At 36.8% G+C, this 22,898-nt stretch overlaps 1 protein-coding gene across 2 annotated transcripts in view; it reads right to left on the minus strand.

Moving 5' to 3' along the window:
* LOC139386551 (V-type proton ATPase subunit H-like) overlaps positions 1 to 22,898 on the minus strand; it is a 131,898-nt gene that overhangs the window by 56,014 nt on the left and 52,986 nt on the right. For both annotated transcript variants that reach the window (XM_071132200.1, XM_071132201.1), the window contains one exon: positions 16,508 to 16,605. In XM_071132200.1, coding sequence (XP_070988301.1) covers positions 16,508 to 16,605 — 98 coding nt within the window. The remainder of the gene's footprint in view (positions 1 to 16,507; positions 16,606 to 22,898) is intronic.

Here is a 22,898-nt window from a genome sequence, read left to right on the forward strand (position 1 = left end):
GTAGTAATGGTATTAGATGTAGTAATAGTATTAGATGTAGTAATAGTATTAGATGTAGTAATGGTATTAGATGTAGTAATAGTATTAGATGTAGTAACAGTATTAGATGTAATAATAGTATTAGATGTAGTAATATTATTAGTATTAGATGTAGTAATAGTACCCAGAGACTGGTAGTAATGGTATTAGATGTAGTAATAGTACCAAGAGACTAGTAGTAATGGTATTAGAGGTAGTAATAGTACCCAGACACTGGTAGTAATGGTATTAGATGTAGTAATAGTATTAGATGTAGTAATAGTACCCAGAGACTAGTAGTAATGGTATTATATGTAGTAATAGTATTAGATGTAGTAATAGTATTAGATGTAGTAATAGTATTAGATGTAGTAACAGTATTAGATGTAGTAATAGTACCAAGAGACTAGTAGTAATGGTATTAGATGTAGTAATAGTACCCAGACACTGGCAGTAATGGTATTAGATGTAGTAATAGTATTAGATGTAGTAATAGTACCCAGAGACTAGAAGTAATTGTATTAGATGTAGTAATAGTATTAGATGTAGTAATAGTATTAGATGTAGTAATAGTATCCAGAGACTGGTAGTAATGGTATTAGATGTAGTAATAGTATTAGATGTAGTAACAGTATTAGATGTAGTAATAGTACCCAGAGACTAGTAGTAATGGTATTAGATGTAGTAATAGTACCCAGAGACTGGTAGTAATGGTATTAGATGTAGTAATAGTATTAGATGTAGTAATAGTATTAGATGTAGTAATAGTACCAAGAAACTAGTAGTAATGATATAAGATGTAGTAATAGTATTAGATGTAGTAATAGTATTAGATGTAGTAATAGTACAAGATACTAGTAGTAATGGTATTCGATGTAGTAATAGTACCCAGACACCGGTAGTAATGGTATTAGATGTAGTACTAGTATTAGATGTAGTAATAGTACCCAGAGACTAGAAGTAATTGTATTAGATGTAGTAATAGTATTAGATGTAGTAACAGTATTAGATGTAGTAATAATACCCAGAAACTAGTAGTAATGATATTAGATGTAGTAATAGTACCCATAGACTAGTAGTAATGGTATTAGATGTAGCGATAGTACCCAGAGACTAGTAGTAATGATATTAGATGTAGTAATAGTACCCAGAGACTAGTAGTAATGGTATTAGATGTAGTAATAGTATTAGATGTAGTAATAGTACCAAGAGACTAGTAGTAATGGTATTAGATGTAGTAATAGTATTAGATGTAGTAACAGTATTAGATGTAGTAACAGTATTAGATGTAGTAACAGTATTAGATGTAGTAATAGTACCAAGAGACTAGTAGTAATGGTATTAGATGTAGTAATAGTACCCAGACACTGGTAGTAATGGTATTAGATGTAGTAATAGTATTAGATGTAGTAATAGTACCCAGAGACTAGTAGTAATGGTATTATATGTAGTAATAGTATTAGATGTAGTAATAGTATTAGATGTAGTAATAGTATTAGATGTAGTAACAGTATTAGATGTAGTAACAGTACCAAGAGACGAGTAGTAATGGTATTAGATGTAGTAATAGTATTAGATGTAGTAATGGTATTCGATGTAGTAATAGAACCCAGATACTAGAAGTAATGGTATTAGATGTAGTAATAGTATTAGATGTAGTAACAGTAATAGATGTAGTAATAGTACCCAGAGACTAGTAGTAATGATATTAGATGTAGTAATAGTATTAGATGTAGTAATAGTATTAGATGTAGTAATAGTATTAGATGTAGTAACAGTATTAGATGTAGTAATAGTACCAAGAGACTAGTAGAAATGGCATTAGATGTAGTAATAGCACCCAGAGACTAGTAGTAATGGTATTAGATGTAGTAATAGTACCCAGTGACTGGTAGTAATGGTATTAGATGTAGTAATAGTAGTAGATTTAGTAATAGTATTAGATGTAGTAATAGTACCCAGACACTGGTAGTAATGGCATTAGATGTAGTAATAGTATTAGATGTAGTAATAGTATTAGATGTAGTAACAGTATTAGATGTAATAATAGTATTAGATGTAGTAATAGTATTAGTATTCGATGTAGTAATAGTACCCAGAGACTGGTAGTAATGGTATTAGATGTAGTAATAGTATTAGATGTAGTAATAGTATTAGATGTAGTAATAGTATTAGATGTAGTAACAGTATTAGATGTAGTAACAGTATTAGATGTAGTAATAGTACCAAGAGACTAGTAGACATGGCATTAGATGTAGTAATAGCACCCAGAGACTAGTAGTAATGGTATTAGATGTAGTAATAGTACCCAGTGACTGGTAGTAATGGTATTAGATGTAGTAATATTAGTAGATTTAGTAATAGTATTAGATGTAGTAATAGTACCCAGACACTGGTAGTAATGGTATTAGATGTAGTAATAGTATTAGATGTAGTAATAGTATTAGATGTAGTAATGGTATTAGATGTAGTAATAGTATTAGATGTAGTAACAGTATTAGATGTAATAATAGTATTAGATGTAGTAATATTATTAGTATTAGATGTAGTAATAGTACCCAGAGACTGGTAGTAATGGTATTAGATGTAGTAATAGTACCAAGAGACTAGTAGTAATGGTATTAGAGGTAGTAATAGTACCCAGACACTGGTAGTAATGGTATTAGATGTAGTAATAGTATTAGATGTAGTAATAGTACCCAGAGACTAGTAGTAATGGTATTATATGTAGTAATAGTATTAGATGTAGTAATAGTATTATATGTAGTAATAGTATTAGATGTAGTAACAGTATTAGATGTAGTAATAGTACCAAGAGACTAGTAGTAATGGTATTAGATGTAGTAATAGTACCCAGACACTGGCAGTAATGGTATTAGATTTAGTAATAGTATTAGATGTAGTAATAGTACCCAGAGACTAGAAGTAATTGTATTAGATGTAGTAATAGTATTAGATGTAGTAATAGTATCCAGAGACTGGTAGTAATGGTATTAGATGTAGTAATAGTATTAGATGTAGTAACAGTATTAGATGTAGTAATAGTACCCAGAGACTAGTAGTAATGGTATTAGATGTAGTAATAGTATTATATGTAGTAATAGTATTAGATATAGTAATAGTATTAGATGTAGTAATAGTATTAGATGTAGTAATAGTATTAGATGTGGTAGCAGTATTGAGTTGAGTTTATTTTTATTTTTACAGGGACAGTGCACATTAATCAACGTTTCAGTAAAAGTGCCGGTTTTAGCCAGCCGGCTAATTTTCAACCGCAGTCCCTGGGCAGGTTATTAAAAACAATTACAATATAGACAATAGCAGCATAGAACAAGCAAGACATAGCATACAGAGCAACATAGGACAAGCAAGACGTAGCATACAGAGCAACATAAAACAAAAAGCAGCAAGACAAAATTCATAAAAGCAACAAAGTGTTTCCACACCTCACAAGCTACAGACAACAGACAACATGGAAAGCGGCAACACACAGCTAGGGACCATGTTCACAAATCTGATTGACCTTTAGCCATGTCTTCAAGCATTTTGTGAAAGTGTGATATGTGGTGCAGTTATGTGTGTCTGATGGCAGTGTATTCCAGACATGGGAAGCTCTCACAGAGAATGCAGATTTACTAAAGGTGCTTTTCCTTAGGGGAACTATACAGTCACCTCTCATGGCAGACCTTGTGGATCTGCTGCCATATGTCTGGGTTTTCTGTTTAACAAAAATATTGAGTGGAGGGGGAGCCAGGCCATTAAGGATCTTGAATACAAGACATGCGTCGGTGTATTGCACAAGATTTTCCCAACTCAAGAGCTCATGCTTTCTAAGAATGTGACAATGATGATGGCTATTGGGCTTCCTATCAAGCACTTTGAGAGCCTGTTTGTAGACAGACTGAATAGGTTTTAATGTTGTACAGCAAGCTTGGGCCCAACTAGTCAAGCGGTATGTTAAGTGGGGGAGTATCATAGTTTCGAAGTACAGTTTTGCTACCTCTGTAGTCAAACAATTTCGTATAAATCGGAAATTAGCTAGGTTGAATTTGGTTATTTGAATTACTTTTTTCACATGCTTTTTAAAATAGAGGTTGGAATCAAGTATGATGCCAAGGTACTTAAAATCGGATACCACCTGGAGCTTCTCCCCTGACACATAGACATCTGGCTCAGTAGCATCTGTTTCCCTCTTTGTGAAGAACATGCAAACAGTTTTTTTCACATTGAGATGCAAACACGAGTCACTGAGCCACTTTGTAACCTGGACCATTACAGTGGTGCGTTCTTGTGCAGCTTGTTGTTTGCTCTTTGCATGCACATATATCACTGTATCATCTGCATACATTTGAACTTCAGACCCAGTACAGACAGAAGGCAGATCATTAATGTACAGGCTGAACAGGAGGGGCCCCAGTATTGACCCTTGGGGCACGCCCACATCATAGCTACGAGTGGGCGACAGCTCATTGCTCACTCTGACACACTGAGTTCTGCCTTCAAGGTATGATTTCATCCATCTCAAGGCATCAGGGGAAAAGTTAGTAGTAATGGTATTATATGTAGTAATAGTATTAGATGTAGTAATAGTATTAGATGTAGTAACAGTATTAGATGTAGTAATAATACCCAGAAACTAGTAGTAATGATATTAGATGTAGTAATAGTACCCATAGACTAGTAGTAATGGTATTAGATGTAGCGATAGTACCCAGAGACTAGTAGTAATGATATTAGATGTAGTAATAGTACCCAGAGACTAGTAGTAATGGTATTAGATGTAGTAATAGTATTAGATGTAGTAATAGTACCAAGAGACTAGTAGTAATGGTATTAGATGTAGTAATAGTATTAGATGTAGTAACAGTATTAGATGTAGTAACAGTATTAGATGTAGTAACAGTATTAGATGTAGTAATAGTACCAAGAGACTAGTAGTAATGGTATTAGATGTAGTAATAGTACCCAGACACTGGTAGTAATGGTATTAGATGTAGTAATAGTATTAGATGTAGTAATAGTACCCAGAGACTAGTAGTAATGGTATTATATGTAGTAATAGTATTAGATGTAGTAATAGTATTAGATGTAGTAATAGTATTAGATGTAGTAACAGTATTAGATGTAGTAACAGTACCAAGAGACGAGTAGTAATGGTATTAGATGTAGTAATAGTATTAGATGTAGTAATGGTATTCGATGTAGTAATAGAACCCAGATACTAGAAGTAATGGTATTAGATGTAGTAATAGTATTAGATGTAGTAACAGTAATAGATGTAGTAATAGTACCCAGAGACTAGTAGTAATGATATTAGATGTAGTAATAGTATTAGATGTAGTAATAGTATTAGATGTAGTAATAGTATTAGATGTAGTAACAGTATTAGATGTAGTAATAGTACCAAGAGACTAGTAGAAATGGCATTAGATGTAGTAATAGCACCCAGAGACTAGTAGTAATGGTATTAGATGTAGTAATAGTACCCAGTGACTGGTAGTAATGGTATTAGATGTAGTAATAGTAGTAGATTTAGTAATAGTATTAGATGTAGTAATAGTACCCAGACACTGGTAGTAATGGCATTAGATGTAGTAATAGTATTAGATGTAGTAATAGTATTAGATGTAGTAACAGTATTAGATGTAATAATAGTATTAGATGTAGTAATAGTATTAGTATTAGATGTAGTAATAGTACCCAGAGACTGGTAGTAATGGTATTAGATGTAGTAATAGTATTAGATGTAGTAATAGTATTAGATGTAGTAATAGTATTAGATGTAGTAACAGTATTAGATGTAGTAACAGTATTAGATGTAGTAATAGTACCAAGAGACTAGTAGACATGGCATTAGATGTAGTAATAGCACCCAGAGACTAGTAGTAATGGTATTAGATGTAGTAATAGTACCCAGTGACTGGTAGTAATGGTATTAGATGTAGTAATATTAGTAGATTTAGTAATAGTATTAGATGTAGTAATAGTACCCAGACACTGGTAGTAATGGTATTAGATGTAGTAATAGTATTAGATGTAGTAATAGTATTAGATGTAGTAATGGTATTAGATGTAGTAATAGTATTAGATGTAGTAACAGTATTAGATGTAATAATAGTATTAGATGTAGTAATATTATTAGTATTAGATGTAGTAATAGTACCCAGAGACTGGTAGTAATGGTATTAGATGTAGTAATAGTACCAAGAGACTAGTAGTAATGGTATTAGAGGTAGTAATAGTACCCAGACACTGGTAGTAATGGTATTAGATGTAGTAATAGTATTAGATGTAGTAATAGTACCCAGAGACTAGTAGTAATGGTATTATATGTAGTAATAGTATTAGATGTAGTAATAGTATTATATGTAGTAATAGTATTAGATGTAGTAACAGTATTAGATGTAGTAATAGTACCAAGAGACTAGTAGTAATGGTATTAGATGTAGTAATAGTACCCAGACACTGGCAGTAATGGTATTAGATTTAGTAATAGTATTAGATGTAGTAATAGTACCCAGAGACTAGAAGTAATTGTATTAGATGTAGTAATAGTATTAGATGTAGTAATAGTATCCAGAGACTGGTAGTAATGGTATTAGATGTAGTAATAGTATTAGATGTAGTAACAGTATTAGATGTAGTAATAGTACCCAGAGACTAGTAGTAATGGTATTAGATGTAGTAATAGTATTATATGTAGTAATAGTATTAGATATAGTAATAGTATTAGATGTAGTAATAGTATTAGATGTAGTAATAGTATTAGATGTGGTAGCAGTATTGAGTTGAGTTTATTTTTATTTTTACAGGGACAGTGCTCATTAATCAACGTTTCAGTAAAAGTGCCGGTTTTAGCCAGCCGGCTAATTTTCAACCGCAGTCCCTGGGCAGGTTATTAAAAACAATTACAATATAGACAATAGCAGCATAGAACAAGCAAGACATAGCATACAGAGCAACATAGGACAAGCAAGACGTAGCATACAGAGCAACATAAAACAAAAAGCAGCAAGACAAAATTCATAAAAGCAACAAAGTGTTTCCACACCTCACAAGCTACAGACAACAGACAACATGGAAAGCGGCAACACACAGCTAGGGACCATGTTCACAAATCTGATTGACCTTTAGCCATGTCTTCAAGCATTTTGTGAAAGTGTGATATGTGGTGCAGTTATGTGTGTCTGATGGCAGTGTATTCCAGACATGGGAAGCTCTCACAGAGAATGCAGATTTACTAAAGGTGCTTTTCCTTAGGGGAACTATACAGTCACCTCTCATGGCAGACCTTGTGGATCTGCTGCCATATGTCTGGGTTTTCTGTTTAACAAAAATATTGAGTGGAGGGGGAGCCAGGCCATTAAGGATCTTGAATACAAGACATGCGTCGGTGTATTGCACAAGATTTTCCCAACTCAAGAGCTCATGCTTTCTAAGAATGTGACAATGATGATGGCTATTGGGCTTCCTATCAAGCACTTTGAGAGCCTGTTTGTAGACAGACTGAATAGGTTTTAATGTTGTACAGCAAGCTTGGGCCCAACTAGTCAAGCGGTATGTTAAGTGGGGGAGTATCATAGTTTCGAAGTACAGTTTTGCTACCTCTGTAGTCAAACAATTTCGTATAAATCGGAAATTAGCTAGGTTGAATTTGGTTATTTGAATTACTTTTTTCACATGCTTTTTAAAATAGAGGTTGGAATCAAGTATGATGCCAAGGTACTTAAAATCGGATACCACCTGGAGCTTCTCCCCTGACACATAGACATCTGGCTCAGTAGCATCTGTTTCCCTCTTTGTGAAGAACATGCAAACAGTTTTTTTCACATTGAGATGCAAACACGAGTCACTGAGCCACTTTGTAACCTGGACCATTACAGTGGTGCGTTCTTGTGCAGCTTGTTGTTTGCTCTTTGCATGCACATATATCACTGTATCATCTGCATACATTTGAACTTCAGACCCAGTACAGACAGAAGGCAGATCATTAATGTACAGGCTGAACAGGAGGGGCCCCAGTATTGACCCTTGGGGCACGCCCACATCATAGCTACGAGTGGGCGACAGCTCATTGCTCACTCTGACACACTGAGTTCTGCCTTCAAGGTATGATTTCATCCATCTCAAGGCATCAGGGGAAAAGTTAGTAGTAATGGTATTATATGTAGTAATAGTATTAGATGTAGTAATAGTATTAGATGTAGTAACAGTACCAAGAGACTAGTAGTAATGGTATTAGATGTAGTAATAGTACCCAGACACTGGTAGTAATGGTATTAGATGTAGTAATAGTATTAGATGTAGTAATAGAACCCAGAGACTAGAAGTAATGGTATTAGATGTAGTAATAGTATTAGATGTAGTAACAGTAATAGATGTAGTAATAGTACCCATAGACTAGTAGTAATGATATTAGATGTAGTAATAGTATTAGATGTAGTAACAGTATTAGATGTAGTAACAGTATTAGATGTAGTAACAGTATTAGATGTAGTAATAGTACCAAGAGACTAGTAGTAATGGTATTAGATGTAGTAATAGTACCCAGACACTGGTAGTAATGGTAGTAGATGTAGTAATAGTATTAGATGTAGTAACAGTAATATATGTAGTAATTGTACCCAGAGACTAGTAGTAATGATATTAGATGTAGTAATAGTATTAGATGTAGTAATAGAACCCAGAAACTAGTAGTAATGATATTAGATGTAGTAATAGTACCCAGAGACTAGTAGTAATGGTATTAGATGTAGTAATAGTACCCAGAGACTAGTAGTAATGGTATTAGATGTAGTAATAGTACCCAGAGACTAGTAGTAATGGTATTAGATGTAGTAATAGTATTAGATGTAGTAATAGAACCCAGAGACTGGAAGTAATGGTATTAGATGTAGTAATAGTATTAGATGTAGTAATAGTATTAGATGTAGTAACAGTAATAGATGTAGTAATAGTACCCATAGACTAGTAGTAATGATATTAGATGTAGTAATAGTATTAGATGTAGTAGTAGTATTAGATGTAGTAATAGTATTAGATGTAGTAATAGTATTAGATGTAGTAATAGAACCCAGAGACTAGTAGTAATGATATTAGATGTAGTGATAGTATTAGATGTAGTAATAGTATTAGATGTAGTAATAGAACCCATAAACTAGTAGTAATGATATTAGATGTAGTAATAGTACCCAGAGACTAGTAGTAATGGTATTAGATGTAGTAATAGTACCCAGAGACTAGTAGTAATGGTATTCGATGTAGTAATAGTACCCAGAGACTAGTAGTAATGGTATTAGATGTAGTAATAGTACCCAGAGACTAGTAGTAATGGTATTAGATGTAGTAATAGTATTAGATGTAGTAATAGAACCCAGAGACTGGAAGTAATGGTATTAGATGTAGTAATAGTATTAGATGTAGCACTAGTATTAGATGTAGTAATAGTATTAGATGTAGTAACATTAATAGATGTAGTAGTAGTACCCAGAGACTAGTAGTAATGATATTAGATATAGTAATATTATTAGATGTAGTAATAGAACCCAGCGACTAGTAGTAATGATATTAGATGTAGTAATAGTATTAGATGTAGTAATAGTATTAGATGTAGTAATAGTATTAGATGTAGTAACAGTAATAGATGTAGTAATAGTACCCAGAGACTAGTAGTAATGGTATTAGATGTAGTAATAGTACCCAGACACTGGTAGTAATGGTATTAGATGTAGTAATAGTATTAGATGTAGTAATAGTACCCAGAGACTAGTAGTAATGGTATTAGATGTAGTAATGGTATTAGATGTAGTAATGGTATCCAGAGACTGGTAGTAATGGTCTTAGATGCAGTAATAGTATTAGATGTAGTAATAGTATTAGATGTAGTAATGGTATTAGATGTAGTAATGGTATCCAGAGACTGGTAGTAATGGTATTAGATGTAGTAATGGTCTTAGATGTAGTAATAGTATTAGATGTAGTAATGGTCTTAGATGTAGTAATAGTATTAGATGTAGTAACAGTATTAGATGTAGTAATAGTACCAAGAGACTGGTAGTAATGGTATTATGTAACTGGTGTAACTGGGGTAGTTCTGAACACCACTGTTGCCATTCTCGTGTCAGATCAGGTGGTAATTCTTCGTCCCAGCTGAGAAAGAAGTTAAGAAACCAAGAGGGTCGAAGATACGTGCAGATGACTGCAGAACACTTCTCTTTGTGTTTTGCTTTTGCTTTAGAATGCTCAGTAACGTCCTGAGGTCAAACAAAGTCATCTGTTTCCGGTCTCCATACTAAACCTTCAGCACTAATCCTTGTGTTTCTAGCATCAACGGGTGGTCAGTTGTCGAACTCTCCTCCCATTTTGTTTTCAATTCAGGAGAATTGGTCATCCACTTGCAGAGGTCCATGCCTGCAATCGACAGCATTCGCTTTGCAGTTGTTGTCACAAGGTAAGCCTCTTCAACATTGCGTGAACTTGCAATGAAGTCATCTACATAGTGACTCTCTCAGTATCTCTACAACTTCTGGTTGTTCTGTTTTATATTGTTTCAGGTGCTTCCTGATTGTAGCTGCCAGCAAAAATGGACTTGGGGAAGCTCCAAATACCACTCTTTTCATTCTCAGCACACGCAGCTCCTCTTCATCTTCTCCCCTTGGTGGGCCTGTGAGCCATAGAAATCTTGCGGCGTCTCTGTCTCTCTCTGCTAAGGATATCTGCAGGAAAGCTTTCGATTAAACTGTTCTGCCTTATTATTATTCGACCATGCTGGTCATTTATGAACATTTGAACATCTTGGCCATGTTCTGTTATAATCTCCACCAAGGCACAGCCAGAAGAGGACTGGCCACCCCACATAGCCTGGTTCCTCTCTAGGTTTCTTCCTAGGTTTTGGCCTTACTAGGAAGTTTTTCCAAGCCACCGTGCTTCTACACCTGCATTGCTTGCTGTTTGGGGTTTTAGGCTGGGTTTCTGTACAGCACTTTGAGATATCAGCTGATGTACGAAGGGCTATATAAATAAATTTGATTTTGATTTTGATTTGATGTCTGCCATGAATGCGATCTCATGTAGTCGGAACTTTATCAGAACGCTGAGCAGATCCGGATTCAGGTTCGGTCCTGTGAGTAGACAGTCATTGAGAGATGGACAGCCATCTTCATGGGACAAGGCATCAAACACCACTCTCAGTTTTGTTGTCACCTTATCTTCTCGGGGTACTGCATGGTGAGGTAAGTCGTATTTTACGTTGTCTGCACTTGATGCGTTGTCCTTGGGCACGTCCTCTGCCATATCTTGTTGTAAGTAGTCCTCTACTACTTCATTGTATCTGCTGTACAACGTCACATCCTTCTTCAGTCTTTTCTTCAGACCTTCAAACCGTTTCTTGGCGATTCTATAGTTGTCTTGGAGCTCTGGCATTTCTCGTTTCCATGGCAACTCCACATGGTATCGCCCATCTTTGAAGGTGGTTGTTTCCTCAAACCTTTGTAGAACCTTGTTTTCCTCTGGGTTCTGTTCTCACTTAGAATACCCAGAGACTCAAGCTCCCAGATTGCATGCAGTTGCTTGGAGACTAGTGTGTCTTCATCAAGTGGGATGAACATGCAGGTTGCCTCGGCGACACTTGACATGGACACGGGTCCCTGCACCGACCATCCAAAGGTGCTCTCTAAAGCAACTAGCGTCTCCGTCAGTCGCTCCACTCTGCCTGATACTATCTGCCAGTAGTAGTCTGCTCCTATCAGGACAGAGAGTTCAGGATCATTGTCATCTCCTGGAAAGTCTGCGAGCTGCGGTCCCCTTTTACTGAGCTCATGCTGAATCCGTTCACCAGGAACCTTCATCACAGCTGTGCACACTTGTGGGGTTTCAATTGCCTCTCTCTATATTCTCTGCTGTTTGTCCCAGACATTCTCCAAGATGACTTTCACTGTGTTGCGTTGGGATGTTGCTGGGGCAGAGGAGCCAAACGTGTGAAGAGTGAGTGCCTCTTGTTTGATTACTGGTAGCTTCAAGCCCTTCACAAGGTTTTCATGTATGAAGCTTCTCTGACTGCCTCCATCTAGTAAGCAACAAGCTATCTTCCTGCCCGATGGGCCTTCTACCCATGCCTTTGCCGTTTGTAGCAACACAGTGTTCTGTCCATCTGGTTTCATCCTCACTGAATGGGGAATAACTGAGGAAACAACAGCATCTACAGAAACAGTAGGGGGTTGCACATCACTCCTCTTACCGGTACACAAAGCAATGTGATGTCTGCTTCCACATGTTGCACATCTTTGACTTTACAGAATTTTGCTATGCGTCTCTGTCCTAAACATACAAAGCATCTTCCCATTTTCTTTAGTTTCTCTTTGCGTGTTGCAATATTGTGGTCAGGGCAGTTTTCTGATTTGTGGTCTGCACTGTCACAGAATAGACAGTTTTGTTCCTTCTGGCTGGCTGTATGCAGTGCTGCAGCAGAGGGCATGTTGGGTCTTTTTGTTTTCATTTCATTGGAGAAGCATGACTTGTTCCATGGTTTGCTCTCTTTCTGTTGGTTGCATGATCTTGTTATTTGTAGCGCCCGCTCCCTGCTCTGAACCTCTTTCTGTAGGAAACTGATAATCTCAGACACTTTCCATTCATCATCTACTCCCCTCTGACGACTATAGTCAAGAGCTATGTCCTCTGGAATCATCTGCAGTAAGATTGGGCATAGTAGGCTTCCATAGGTTTCTGACACTACACCCAGTGATTCCAAGCTCCTAATCTGAATTTCACATTCATCAATGCATTTAGATCAGAGGATTTCTTCACAGGTGTGAGATTCAGCAGCTTTGACATATGAGCACTAATCACAAGATCTTTCCTTCCAAATCTGCTTGAGTAGAGCGATTGCATCATCATAGTTACTGTCTGTTAACATCAGTCCTGCTACTGCCTTTGCAGCTGGTCCAGTGAGATATGTTTTCAGATAGGTAAACTTCTCTTTATTACACAGTGAATCATTGTTGTGAATAGCAGTCTCATACTGGCTCCAAAACTCCTGCCACATAATGACTTCTCCATAGAATTTCTCAATAATCAACTTTGGTAGCCTTACTGATTGTCTCTGTGATAGTAGTGGACTGACGTCCTGTTTCTTCTTTATCACTCTTTGTGCACGGCTCTTCAGCATAATAATGCGCAATCTCTGCATCCAATCCGTCCAATAGCGTTAACTGTACAATTCTACGATCAAGTTCAAACAAACTGTCCTCCTTAGTTAAAATAACAATTCCAACAATGTACTCAAGTGATCGGTATCCGGATTTGACTGGGCTATTTCCACGTCAATCTGATTCAAAATCCGCGTTGTGGCGCCTCGAATGGTACCCCGCTTTCGATTCATTCTTTCTGCTTCATGCCGACATTCCTCCTCAGCCATTTCTTCGTCGCAGTTCATAGCCCGGGTTTCGGCACCAAATTTTAGATTAACTGTCTTCAAAGTAATGACTCGGGACGTCGGGTTTGATATGAAAGCTTCTTTTGGTAATAATACTTGTTCACGTTACATTTAACAACTTTAGATTCTACAGAGCAATGCAGAGAAGATGCAAGCGGAAAGTCAGCTTAATCACTTTGCACCTGCACATAACTGGCGTGTTATCTCTCTCATTCCTGAAGCATTCTGGAACTTGCAGTCAAAAGTGCAATTCAATACTAACCAAATCAATTACATATGTAAATAACTGTAAAGAAATATCTTTAGATACAGGTCCATGAATTAACTTAAACATTAACTCTGTAACACATTAAAGTTACAACAAAGACTGTTACTACATCGAATACTATTACTACATCTAATACCATTACTACCAGTCTCTGGGTACTATTACTACATCTAATACTATTACTACATCTAATACGATTACAACATCTAATACCATTACTACATCTAATACTATTACTACAAGTCTCTGGGTACTATTACTACATCTAATACCATTACTACTAGTCTCTGGGTCCTATTACTACATCTAATACTGTTACTACATCTAATACTATTACTACATCTAATACCATTACTACTAGTCTCTGGGTACTAGTACTACATATTGTGCTACATTACTACATCTTGTACTATTACTACATCTAATACTATTACTACATCTAATACTATTAATCATCAAAAAGTATTAGATGTAGTAATAGTACCCAGAGACTGGTAGTAATGGTATTAGATGTAGTAATAGTAGTAGATGTAGTAATAGCACCCAGAGACTAGTAGTAATGATATTAGATGTAGTAATATTATTAGATGTAGTAATAGTACCCAGAGACTAGTAGTAATGGTATTAGATGTAGTAATGATATTAGATGTAGTAATAGTACCCTGAGACTAGTAGTAATGGTATTAGATTAAGTAATAGTATTAGATGTAGCAATAGTATTAGATGTAGTAATAGCACCCAGAGACTAGTAGTAACGGTATTCGATGTAGTAACAGTATTCAATGTAGTAACAGAATTGTATGAAGTAATAGTATTAGATGTAGTAACAGTATTAGATGTAGTAATAGTATTCAGACACTAGTAGTAATAGTATTAGATGTAGTAATAGTATTAGCTGTAGTAACCGGAATAGATATAGTAATAGTATTATATATAGTAATAGTATTAGATGTAGTAATAGTAGTAGATGTAGTAACAGTATTATATATAGTAATAGTATTCAGACACTAGTAGTACTATAATTAGATGTAGTAACAGTATTAGATATAGTAATAGTATTATATATAGTACTAGTAGTATATATAGTAATTGTATTCGATATAGTAATAGTATTAGATGCAGTAATAGTATTAGATATAGTAATAGCTATAGTAATAGTAATAGTATTAGATATAGTAATAATAGTATTATATATAGTAATAGTATTCAGACACTAGTAGTAATAGTATTAGATGTAGTAATAGTATTCAGACACTAGTAGTAATAGTATTAGATGTAGTAATAGTATTAGATGTAGTAATAGTATTAGATGTAGTAATATTATGCAGACACTAATAGTAATATTATTAGATGTAGTAATATTATTAGATGTAGTAACAGTATTACATATAGTAATAGTACTAGATGTAGTAATAGTACACAGGGACTAGTAGTAATGGTATTAGATGTAGTAATAGTACTAGTACACAGAATAGTAGTAATGGTATTAGATATAGTAATGGTATTAGATGTAGTAATAGTACCCAGAGACTAGTAGTAATGGTACTAGATGTAGTAACTGTACTAGATGTAGTAACTGTACTAGATGTAGTAACTGTACTAGATGTAGTAACTGTACTAGATGTAGTAGCAGTACTAGATGTAGTAATAGTATTAGATGTAGTAATAGTATTAGATGTAGTAATAGTATTAGATGTAGTAATATTATTGAGACACTAGTAGTAACAGTATTAGATGTAGTAACAGTATTAGATGTAGTAACAATACTAGATGTAGTAACAGTACTAGATGTAGAAACTGTATTAGATGTAGTAATAGTTTTAGATGTAGTAATAGTATTAGATGTAGTAATAATACCCAGACACTAGTAGTAATAGTATTAGATGTAGTAATAGCATTAGATGTAGTAATAGCAGTATTACATGTAGTAATAGCATTAGATGTAGTAATAGCATTAGATGTAGTAATGTTACTAGATGTAGTAATAGTATTAGATGTAGTAATAGTATTAGATGTAGTAATAGTATTAGATGTAGTAATAGTATTAGATGTAGTAATAGTATTAGATGTAGTAATAGTATTAGATGTAGTAATAGTACCCAGAGACTAGTAGTAACAGTATTAAATGTAGTAATAGTATTAGATGTAGTAACAGTATTAGATGTTAGTACCCAGAGACTAGTAGTATCAGTATTAAATGTAGTAATAGTATTAGATGTAGTAATAGTACCCAGAGACTAGTAGTAACAGTATTAAATGTAGTAACAGTATTAGATGTAGTAACAGTATTATATGTAGTAATAGTATTAGATGTAGTAATAGCATTAGATGTAGTAATGTTACTAGATGTAGTAATGTTACTAGATGTAGTAGCAGTATTAGATGTCGTAACAGTATTAGATGTAGTAATAGTATTAGATGTAGTAATAGTATTCAGACACTAGTAGTAATAGTATTAGATGTAGTAATAGTATTCAGACACTATTAGTAATAGTATTAGATATAGTAATAGTAATAGTATTAGAAATGGTAATAGTATTAGATATAGTAATAGTATTAGATATAGTAATAGTATTAGATGTAGTAATAGTATTCAGACACTAGTAGTAATAGTATTAGATATAGTAATAGTATTAGATATAGTAATATTATTAGATGTAGTAATAGTATTAGATGTAGTAATAGTATTAGATGTAGTAATAGTATTAGATATAGTAATAGTATCCAGTAACTCATCATTTGTTAAGATATAAGGTAGTATTAATAGGTAGTAGCAGTATCCAGAGACTCACCAGTTGACCCCGTCCGCCTCCACCCAGGCAAACCTGTACTCATTGACCCTCAGCATCAGCTGGAGACAGCCTGCCACACACTGCACATACTGGGAGCTCTGGAGGGGGGAGAAACAGAGAGAGACACACAAAGTGTGGTCAGGGAAATGGGAAGGGATTTGGAATGACCTGGTCATCCATTCTGAAACAGTTGTGGTCAACATCACCAACCTCCATCTATATATCCGTCCATATATCTCCAATCTATATAGGCCTTTTAACAAAAACATTAGTCACAGTGAGTGCTCAACAGTAACTGGGAAGAGCAAGGGAAGAGAGTGGGAAGAGGCAGCAGCAGTACTAGCAGCAGCAGTAGTAGTAGTAGTAGTAGTAGTAGTAGTAGTAGTAGTATCTGCAGCAGTAGTAGTAGTAGCAGTAGTAGTAGCAGTAGTAGTAGCAGCAGCAGTAGTAGTAGCAGCAGTAGTAGTAGCAGCAGCAACAGTAATAGCAGTAGTAGCAACAGTAGTAGTAGTAGTAGTAGTAGCAGCGTCATTAGCAGCAGAAGTAGTAGTATCAGCAGTAGCATCAAAATAAGTAGTATGTATTAGTATTAGTAATAGGAGTAGTAGAGCAGCCGCAGTAGCATCAAAAGTAGTAGTTGTAGCGTCAGCAGCAGATATAATACCAACAACAGTAGTAGTAGCAGCAGCAGTAGTTGCAGTAGCAATAGTAGTAGCAGTAGCATCAGTAGTAGCAGCAAAGTATTAGTAGAAAAGTAGTAGTAATAGCAGCATCATCAGTAAAGTAGTAGTAGTAGCAGCAGTAAAGTAGTAGCATTAAAGTAGTAGTAGCAGCTGTAACATCATCAGCAGTAAAGTAGTAGTAGTAAAGAAGTAGTAGCAGTAAAGTAGTAATAGTAAAGTAGCAGTAGTAGCAGCAGCAGCTGTAAAGTAGTAGTAGTAGTAGCAGTAAAGTAGTAGAAGTAAAGTAGTGGTAGTAGCAGTAGCAAAATAGTAGTAGCAGTAAAGCAGTAGTAGCATCAGTAGTAAAGTAGTAGTAGTCATATTAGTAGCAGTAAAGTAGAGGTTGTAGTAGCAGCATCAGCAGTAAAGTAGTAGTAGTAGCAGTAAAGTAGTATTAGCAGTAAAGTAGGTGTAGTAGTATTAGCATCAGCAGTAAAGTAGTAGTAGTAGTAGTAGTAGTAGAAGCATCAGCAGTAAAGTAGTAGCAGTAAAGTAGCAGTAGTAGCAGCAGCAGCTGTAAAGTAGTAGCAGTAAAGTAGTAGAGGTAAAGTAGTGGTAGTAGCAGTAGCAAAATAGTAGTAGCAGTAAAGCAGTAGTAGCAGTAGTCATATTAGTAGCAGTAAAGTAGAAGTTGTAGTAGCAGCATCAGCAGTAAAGTAGTAGTAGTAGCAGTAAAGTAGTATTAGCAGTAAAGTAATTGTAGTAGTAGCATCAGCAGTAAAGTAGTAGTAGCAGTAGTAGTAGAAGCATCAGCAGTAAAGTAGTAGCATTAAAGTAGTAGTAGCCGTTTCATCAGCAGTGAAGTAGTAGTAGTAATGTAGTAGTAGCAGAAGTAGTAGTAGTAGCAGCAGCTGTAAAGTAGTAGTAGCAAAATAGTAGTAGAAGTAAAGTAGTAGAGGTAGTAGTAGTAGCAGTAGTAGTAGTAGCAGTAGAAGTAGTACAGTAGTAGTAGTAGCAGTAGCAATGTAGTAGCAGAAGTAGTAGTAGTATTAGTAGCAGTAAAGTAGTAGTAATAGTAGTAGCAGCAGTAAAGTAGTAGAGTTAAAGTAGTAGTAGTAGCAGTAGCAAAATAGCAGTAAAGTAGTAGTAGCATCAGCAGTAAAGTAGTAGTAGCAGCAGCAGTAAAGTAGTAGTAGTAGCATCAGCAGTAAAGTAGTAGTAGTAGTAGTAGTAGCAGCAGCAGTAGCATCAGCGGTAAAGTAGTAGTAGTAGAAGTTGGCTCCCCCTCGGGTTCGTGCCATGAAGGAGATATTTGTGGGCTATACTTGGCCTTGTCTCAGGATGGTAAATTGGTGGTTGACGATATTCCTCTAATGGTGTGGGGGCTGTGTTTTGGCAAAGTGGGTGGGGTTATATCCTGCCTGTTTGGCTCTGTCCGGGGGTATCATCGGATGGGGCCACAGTGTCTCCTGACCCTCCTGTCTCAGCCTCCAGTATTTATGCTGCAGTAGTTTGTGTCAGGGGGCTAGGGTCAGTCTGTTATATCTGGAGTACTTCTCCTGTCTAATCCGGTGTCCTGTGTGAATTTAAGTATGCTCTCTCTAATTCTCTCTTTCTTTCTTTCTTTCTCTCTCTCGGAGGACCTGAGCCCTAGGACCATGTCTCAGGACCAACTGGCATGATGACTCCTTGCTGTCCCCAGTCCACCTGGCCGTGCTGCTGCTCCAATTTCAACTGTTCTGCCTGCGGCTATGGAACCCTGGCCAGTTCACCGGACGTGCCACCTGTCCCAGACCTGCTGTTTTCAACTTTTTAGAGACAGCAGGAGCAGTAGAGATACCCTCAATGATCGGCTATGAAAAGCCAACTGACATTTACTCCTGAGGTGCTGACTTGTTGCACCCTCGACAACTACTGTGAATATTATTATTTGACCCTGCTGGTCATTTATGAACATTTGAACATCTTGGCCATGTTTTGTTATAATCTCCACCCGGCACAGCCAGAAGAGGACTGGCCACCCCTCATAGCCTGGTTCCTTCCTAGGTTTATTCCTAGGTTTTGGCCTTTAGGGAGTTTTTCCTAGCCACCGTGCTTCTACACCTGCATTGCTTGCTGTTTGGGATTTTAGGCTGGGTTTCTGTACAGCACTTTGAGATATCAGCTGATGTAAGAAGGGCTATATAAATACATTTGATTTGAAACGTGATTAGTAAAGTAGTAGCAGTAGCAGTAGAGTAGTAAAGTAGTAGTAGTGGTAGCATCAGAAGTAAAGTAGTAGTAGTAGTAGCAGCATCAGAAGTAAAGAAGTAGTAGTAAAGTAGTATTAGTAGCAGCATCAGCAGTAGAGTAGTAGTAGTAAAGTAGTAATAGCATAAGCAGTAAAGTAGTAGCAGTAAAGTAGCAGTAGTAGTAGCATCAGCAGTAAAGTAGTATTACATTTGTAGTAGCAGTAAAGTAGTAATAGCATAAGCAGTAAAGTAGTAGCAGTAAAGTAGCAGTAGTAGTAGCATCAGCAGTAAAGTAGTATTACATTTGTAGTAGCAGTAAAGTAGTAATAGCATAAGCAGTAAAGTAGCAGTAGCAGTAAAGTAGCAGTAGTAGTAGCATCAGCAGTAAAGTAGTAGTAGCAGCACTAAGACAGTGATTGGTTGTGTTATTAAAATGATCTCAGAGAGGGTTTCAGAGAATAAATCACCTGGGTAGCATTTCAAACGCATTAAAGACACACCCTCCTCCACTTCCCCTTGCCTTATGACCTTAGGGGATCCCCGCGGCCATCTTTGCCATTGGTCCAAACGATTAGCCAGTTAAGTAAGCCACTCAGCACTCGTTTGTGATCGACTTTGCGAGTGTAAAATTCTGTTCACGTCGAGGCCTGAAACACCCCATAATTCAATTAACGTTGATTGTAAATCCGCTAAGAAAAGTAATCCAAAACATAAAACCAACATTAATACGGAGAAGTCAACATACAAGTGGAAGTAAAAAACGAATGCAAATAACTTTGAAACTGTGCTACTAATGCACATGACGGCACAAACACGTATCGTGAAAGTAATTATGTTTTTGTTTGGTTAGCTTTTGGAAACAGCTAGCGCATACAACTTTTCCTGACATCACACTTATACATTGTAATTTTCAATTTACCTGATGTCATCGGATGGCTAGCATTCGATGTCTGCGGATGCGTTGTCTTCTAGCCAAGACATCAATCATAATAGACAATAGAGCTTAAAAAAACAGAAAACAGGACTGTGGGACGAACAAGAGACATTTCCAGGCGGTCCATTTAAAAGTAATTAATTGTTCCCTTGCCCTGCAAATGTCAATTCATCATACGTCATGATATGTCCTCAGAAGTGTTAATTTGAGGGCTGAGGGGAGAGGGTGTCTTTTACATGTTTGGAACGCAGCCGAGATGTGTAAAAGCCCCTAGAACAAGATGGCTTCCTGGTTAATATGGTAGAAAACATGGTGGCCTGGGTAACAAATAAACCTGCATTTCCTCTCATTCTGTTCACTTAGAGAGAAGAGCTTCTGTTCAAGCTATAGAAGGGCTGTGACGGTCATGAAATTTTGGATGACTGTAATTGGCCAGCCTTAATAAGAATATTTTTTGAGACACATTTTGTCCTTTCCGCTCCTGACTATATGTGCTGAAATATAAATAGAATGGCAGCACACGCACAGAGCAAGCTGTTGCGCAGCAACTCCATCTCTTCCTGAAGACAAATAATGTATACAAAACACAGTCTAGTTTTAGACCCCATCATAGCACTGAGACTGCTCTTGTGAAGGTGGTAAATTACCTTTTAATGACGTCAGACCGAGGCTCTGCATCTGTCCTCGTACTCGTAGACCTTAGACCTTTTCCGCATCGTTTGTAACTTATTTTGTAAATAATTTTGCTGCTACAGTCTCTTATGACCAAAAATGGCCTCTGGATATCAGAACAGCAATTACTCACCTCAAACTGGAGGAAGGATATACTGCTTCTCAGAGACCAGGCCCAAATAACTGTCAATCGCGTGAAGAAAATACGTAAATACAGCGGGCGGAGATCGGGGTGCGTTGTGAGAATTTGTTGGCGAGTGGGTAACCCGCCTCTACCATCCCTTCTATTGGCCAACGTGCAATCACTGGAGAATAAACTGGATGATCTCCGTTCGAGACTATCCTACGACATTAAAAACTGTAATATCTTATGTTTTACCAAATCATGGCTGAACGACGACACTGATAATATACGGTGGGCTGGGTTTTCTGTGCATCGACAGGACAGAACAGCTACAACTGGTAAGATGACGGGTGTGTCGATTTGTCAATAAAAGCTGGTGTGCAATGTATCAAGGAAGTCTCAAAGTATTGCTCGCATGAGGTAGAGTACCTCATGATAAGCTGTTGACCACACTATCTACCAAGAGAGTTTATCTATATTTTTCATAGCTGCCTATTTACCACCACAAACCGATGCACTAAGACCGCACTCAATAAGCTGTATAAGGCCATAAGCAAACAGGAAAACGCTCATCCAGAGGCGGCGCTCCTAGTGGCCGGGGACTTTAATACAGGCAAACTTAAATCCGTTTTACCTCATTTCTACCAGCATGTCACGTGTTACTCCAAACAAAGGCATACAAAGCTCTCCCTCGTCTTCCATTTGGCAAATCTGACAAATTCTAATCTCCTGATTCCTGCTTACCAGCAAAAACTAAAGCAGAAATTACCTATGACACGCTCAATACGGAAGTGGTTAGATGAGGCAGATGCTAAGCAACAGGACGATGGAATATGTTCCAGGATTCATCCAATGGCATTGAGGAGTATACCACCTCAGTCAATGGCTTCATCAATAAATGCAACAACGACGTCGTCCCCACATTGACCGAGTGTACATATCCCAACCAGAATCCATGGAGAACGGGCAACATCCGCACGAGCTAAAGGCTAGAGCTGCAGCTTGAAAGCGGGACACTAATCCGGACGCTTATAAGAAATCTCGCTATGCCCTCAGACGAACCACCATACAGGCAAAGCGTAAATACAGGACTAAGACTCAATCCTACTACACCGCCTCTCGTCAGATGTGGTAGAGCTTGCAAACTATTAAGGACTACAAAGGGAAACCCAGTCACGAGCCTAATACAGTCAAGCTTAATGCCGCATATGCTCGCTTCAAGGAAAGCAACACTGAAGCATGCATGAGCACCAGCTGTTCCGGATGACTGTGTGATCACACTCTCCGTAGCCAATGTGAGCGAGACCTTTAAACAGATCAACATTGGGGCGGCAGGGTAGCCTAGTGGTTAGAGTGTTGGACTAGTAACCGGAAGGTTGCAAGTTCAAGCCCCTGAACAGGCAGTTAACCCACTGTTCCTAGGCCGTCATTGAAAATAAGAATTTGTTCTTAACTGACTTGCCTGGTTAAATAAAGGTTAAAAAAATAAAAAATTCACAAGGCCGCTGGGCCAGACGGATTACCAGTTCGTGTACTCAAAGCATGCGCGGACCAACTGGCAAGTGTCTCGACTGACATTTTCAACCTCTCCCTGACTCAGTCTGTAATGTTTCAAGCAGACCACCATAGTATCTGTGCCCAAGAAAGCGAAGGTAACCTGCCTAAATGACTACCGCCTCGTAGCACTCACATGAGTAGCCATGAAGTGCTTTGAAAGGCTGGCCAGAAAGCTGGTCATGGCTCACAACACCATCATCCCGGAAACCCT

The sequence above is a fragment of the Oncorhynchus clarkii genome, chromosome 28 (genome assembly GCF_045791955.1).
Source record: "Oncorhynchus clarkii lewisi isolate Uvic-CL-2024 chromosome 28, UVic_Ocla_1.0, whole genome shotgun sequence".
Lineage (NCBI taxonomy): Eukaryota > Metazoa > Chordata > Actinopteri > Salmoniformes > Salmonidae > Oncorhynchus > Oncorhynchus clarkii.